Source organism: Culex quinquefasciatus, chromosome 2 (genome assembly GCF_015732765.1).
Source record: "Culex quinquefasciatus strain JHB chromosome 2, VPISU_Cqui_1.0_pri_paternal, whole genome shotgun sequence".
NCBI classification, from domain to species: domain Eukaryota; kingdom Metazoa; phylum Arthropoda; class Insecta; order Diptera; family Culicidae; genus Culex; species Culex quinquefasciatus.
The window spans coordinates 102,037,406-102,042,313 of NC_051862.1; the positions used below are offsets into that span (position 1 = coordinate 102,037,406).

At 49.7% G+C, this 4,908-nt stretch overlaps 1 protein-coding gene across 1 annotated transcript; it reads right to left on the reverse strand.

The window, feature by feature from the left end:
• Positions 1-1,251: 1,251 nt before the first annotated feature.
• Positions 1,252-4,908, reverse strand: LOC119766133 (uncharacterized protein K02A2.6-like). The gene is made up of 4 exons (XM_038250533.1): positions 4,336-4,908; positions 4,038-4,276; positions 2,624-3,971; positions 1,252-2,523 (listed from the first exon to the last, which is right to left on the reverse strand). The coding sequence occupies exons 1-4, from the start codon at positions 4,906-4,908 to the stop codon at positions 1,252-1,254; spliced, it is 3,432 nt and encodes a 1,143-aa protein (XP_038106461.1).

A 4,908-nucleotide genomic window follows, 5' to 3' on the forward strand; every position in this document is an offset into this window, starting at 1 on the left:
GTCGATTTTCGCAAAAACCACTTTTTTCGAAAAATCATAACTCCTCGCCATTTTAACCGATTTCAATTGTCTTATACGCAAATGAAAGGTGTGTCGTATCCGGTGCGCGGGACGTGATGTCACGTGAGCACCCTCGGCAGGGTCACGGAATCGGCGCACGATACGATTAAAACGCGAAAGTTAATTACTATAAAACGTGTATTCTTATTAAGACGAGGAAATAGAATGACGATGGCACAACAATCATTTTGACAGCAAACATAAAAACATCGACGCGCTGTTCTGCGTCACAAAGTGGCAGACTGGCAGCCACTTGTGAGCCAGCGACGTGCGGAAAGTGGGGGCACTCCGCGCACTGGTTCTGTCCACAACATCTCCCCTCTTAAAACAGCTGATCGGCTCTTGCAAGCGCTGTCGATGCACCGGAGAAGAGTGCCAGCTGCGACGAACTCGTTGAAGACGACGACGCAGGGATTGGAGATGGTGTTGCACCGGGTTCTTGTAGAAGCAGCGATCCAGATCGGGTGCAGGTTGCGCGCGTGTTTGGTTCAGCTGGAATCGCAGGTAGAGAAGAGGGGGGACGCGGCGTCAACTGCATCAGGCTCAATGGTGGCAGCTCGGGAAACGATGCAAACTTCCACTCACCGAGCAGGACATCCAACGGTGTCTTTTCGGTGCGGATTAAAAGACTAGTTTCACTTTTACCTTTGAACTTTATTCTTCAACTGCTGGATCGGGAAAGAGGAATACAATAGTGTAACAATGGTTTATATAGGGTCGTACAGGAAATAGCTTAGGTACTAGAAATGCAACACACTTGCAATATAATTAAAGAGATTCAAGATACAATTATAATGGTCTAGACCAGCTAAACGAGGGATACTTAACACTTCCCCGCTTAAATTCAAAATTACATTTTGTGGAATCTAAAAACTTCGTATCTCTCTGGTCTTCTCCTGACACGCTTACTCCTACGCAACTTCGCAGGTCGTTCAGGTGTCTTGAGAGGTGAACTCTTCTCTCTCCTTCGCTTGTATCTCTTCTTAGGTGTTACAATTACATTGGGCTCTACTTTTGGGTAAATATAATCATTCTTCTCTACAACTCTTCTCTTCAGTTGGTTCCTGCTAGCCAACTTGGTATTACCTGACACATCAATGTAGTACGTATTCTTGCTGTTAACACCCACGACCACGGCTTCCAACCAAGATCTCATCGTTTTGTACTCGCAACGGTACCACACAAGATCTCCTATAGCGTAATCGTCTTTTTCCTGACCCTTGGCTTTTCATTGACACTTTCTCGCTTATCAATTACCTTTTCTTTGACCCGCAGATCAAATCTAACCCTTTTCTTAACCTTTTCTTGCTTCGGCTTCAAATTGCTGTCCAAATCGGTTTTTGGCACAAAAGAAAAGATTTTGCTCGCAGGCGAACACCCTAGCGCCTGGCAGTAACTGTTCCGGTAACTAAACAGGAAAACCTCGACCAGTTCCGGAATCTTACAGCTACCGTACTTCGGATCAGCCATCAGTTTCTTCAAACCGCTCTTGGCTGTCTGGACCCCCCTTTCCGCAAGACCATTACTTTCGGGCGAATACGCCGGACTCTTCTTCAGCTCAATCTTCATCTGTCTCGCGTAGTCCACAAAAGCTTGACTGTTAAACGGCGGTCCGTTATCGCTGACGATCAGATCGCTTTTCCCAAATATACGGAACACAGAGTTCAAAGCGTTAATTAGCGAATCTGAATCGGTTCTACTCATCAACCTCACGTCGATCCACTTCGAGTAGGCGTCAACGACAATCAAAAACGTTTTTCCAGCGAAGTGAAAGAAATCCAGATGGACTCTCTCGAACGGTCTACTTGCCTCCGGCCACTTCGAGTAAACCTTCTTCGGCATTCTTCCGGTCTTACTGCAAACCTCACACCGCTGTACAAATTCTTCGATGTCCTTGTCCAACCCCAGCCAGTAAACGTACCGTCGAGCTTCTTGTTTCATCCGGATTACTCCAAGATGACAACCATGCATCAGCTCTAGAACACGTTTTTGGCAAGACTTCGGAACAACAACTTTTTCCGAATAAAGTACGCAATCGTTGAACAACGACAGACAACTTTGGTATGCGAAGTAAAACTTCAGGTCGGCGGTTACGTTACTCTCGTCCCACCCACTTTGCACCAGCTGGAAAAGCGTACTCAGCAGAGCATCTCTCTGAGTTTCCCGGCCTATGACCTCCAGATCGATCATGGCTGACTCCTCGGTCACGCTCAACAGCTCAGCAATCTCCGAGTCGACCCCGGTGGTACCAGAAACCGGTAGCCTACTCAAAGCGTCCGCATTTGGAATCTTCGACCCCTTGCGATACACGATCCCAAATTCGAAAATCGAAAGCAAATAAACGTATTTCTGCAACCGCGCCGCTGCCAATGGCGGCAGACCTCTCTTCTGGTCCAAAATGGCTGCTAACGGCTTGTTGTCGGTGACAACCGTAAACTGCTTACCGTAGATGTACTTGAAGAACTTCGTTAGGGCAAAGACCACGGCAAGAGCTTCTCGATGCAGATTCGGGTAGTTTCGTTCAGCTCGACGCGTAGAAAACGGGCATTTCCACGTCACCAACCCTGTGGCACAGAACGGCTCCCACGCCATTCAAGCTCGCGTCGCACACGACCACGATCGGTAGATCAGGGTTGTACAGCTCTAGGAGTCGGTTACTCAACAGGAGCTTCTTGCACTTGTCGAACGCACTTTCACACTCAGCAGACCACTTAAACTGAACGTTTTTCTTCAACAGCGCGTACAAGGGACACAACTTCACGGACAGATTGGGGACAAACTTGGAGTAGTAGTTGATCATTCCGAGGAACGATTTCAGCTGGGACACATCTTTCGGCCTTGGTGCATCTACGATCGCTTTGACCTTCTCCTCCGACGGACTGAGACCCTTCTCAGAAACCTGATGCCCAAGATAAGCGATTTTCTTGACCAAGAACTCGCTCTTCTCAAGGTTCACCTTGACCTTGAACTCTTTCAGCCGTCCCAGAACCTCGTGAATTTTGTCCACTAACCCCTCAACGGTCTCATTTCCCAACAAAATGTCGTCTAGATAACATTGTACTCCTTCTACCCCCTTCAAAATGCCCTCAGTCATGATAAACTGGAACGCGGAGGCCGCGTTTGAGATCCCGAAGGGTAGTCTCTGGTAGGCAAAAAGTCCCTTGTGCGTGTTGATCACCAGATACTTCTGGGAATCCTCCGACACTCTAACCTGCATATACGCCCCTTGCAGATCGATCTTCGCAAAGTACCGGTAACCACTTAGGTTCGCAAAAACATCACTTATGTTAGGCAAAGGATAATGTTCGGTACAGATCGCCTTGTTCACGGTTACTTTGCAGTCCATACAGATCCGTACATTCCCATCTGCTTTCGGCACAACCACGATCGGCGATGCCCACTCACTGTGCTTGACCGGAACCAAAATTTTCTCACGCACTAACCTATCCAGCTCACTGGACACTTTCTCCTTCAGGGCAAACGGAACTTCGTACGGCCGGTAGAAGATCGGCCTGGCGTCCTCCTTCAGAACCACACTAGCTTCAAAAGTCTCGATTGGTTCTTCCAAGTTCTTGGTGAACAAGTCGTGATAGCGTGCGTTGAGGTTAGAAAGCAACGTGGTGCGAGTACTGTCCAACTTAACCTCACTTTGGTCGACCTCTGCGACCTCGTTCTCAAAAAATTGCCTCCACTCAGGGTACAGCACATCTAACCAGTCTCGCCCGAGCAACGGATGAAACGTACTTTTCCCGTCGATCACGATCAAGGTCATCGTGTACGATCGGCCATCGCACTTCACTCTCACTCGTATTGACCCCGCAATGTTCAACATCGTGCCCGAAATAACCCTTAACCTCACTTCACACTTCTGCAGCTTCAAGTGCGCAAAATTTTCTTTGTAATCGTGCACACTGATAATAGTATAGGATGCCCCAGAGTCGATCTCGAATTCCAGCCACTTACCGTCTAGTCACAACCTCTTGAACAGCGGAACGTTCACCACGTGGTTGACCTCGTCGTCAGAGTCGACCACGCTGTCGTCGTCGCTGCGGTTCACCACGTTCGCCTTGTTGCTCCAGCACGACCGCGCCATGTGGCCCTTCTTTCCGCAAGCGTAGCAACGGAAATCCTTGCGGCCACGTGGTCCTCCTCGCGAGCTGGGTCTGCCTCGCGAACTGCTGCGCTGGCCTCTCTCGGACTGCTCCGGCTTCCGGGACTGCGAACGGTTTCGTCGGTTGAAATTTCCGCCATTGACTCGGCGTACTGCTGCTTGGCCTTCATCTTCTGCTGGTCCTCCTCGATCTGCTCCAGATTCTTGGCTTTCGTGACGGCTTCGTCGAACTTCGTGTTGTCCGGGCTGTTCATCAGCTCGGCCTGGATTTTGGCGTTCCGTAGACCGGCGATGAATTTGTCGCGCAGGGCTGCGTCGAGGAACTGTTCGAAGACACAGTGTTTCGACAGGGCTTGCAGCTCGACCGCGAAATCCGCGACCTTCTCGTACTCGTGCTGGCTTCGCTTGAAGAACTCCACGGACTGGGCGATCCGGTTCTTCTGAGGGCTGAAGTACGACTTCAGCTTGTCGGTAACCTCCTTGTACGTCGACTGCTTGTGGGTTTTCGGGTACAGCAATTGCTGTAGCTTCTTCAGCGCGGGCAAGCCAATAAAATGGACGATCAGCTTCCGCTTGAACTCATCATCCGTGATGCAGTTCAGCTCGAAAAAGTTTTCGGCTCTCTCGAGGTAGTCATCAAAATCCGCACTGGGAACGAAATTCTCCAGCGTTCCGATCAGCTTCATCGCGTGTTCCGCCGCGCCGGCGTTCTTCTCTTCTTCTTCCGGCTTCGTCAT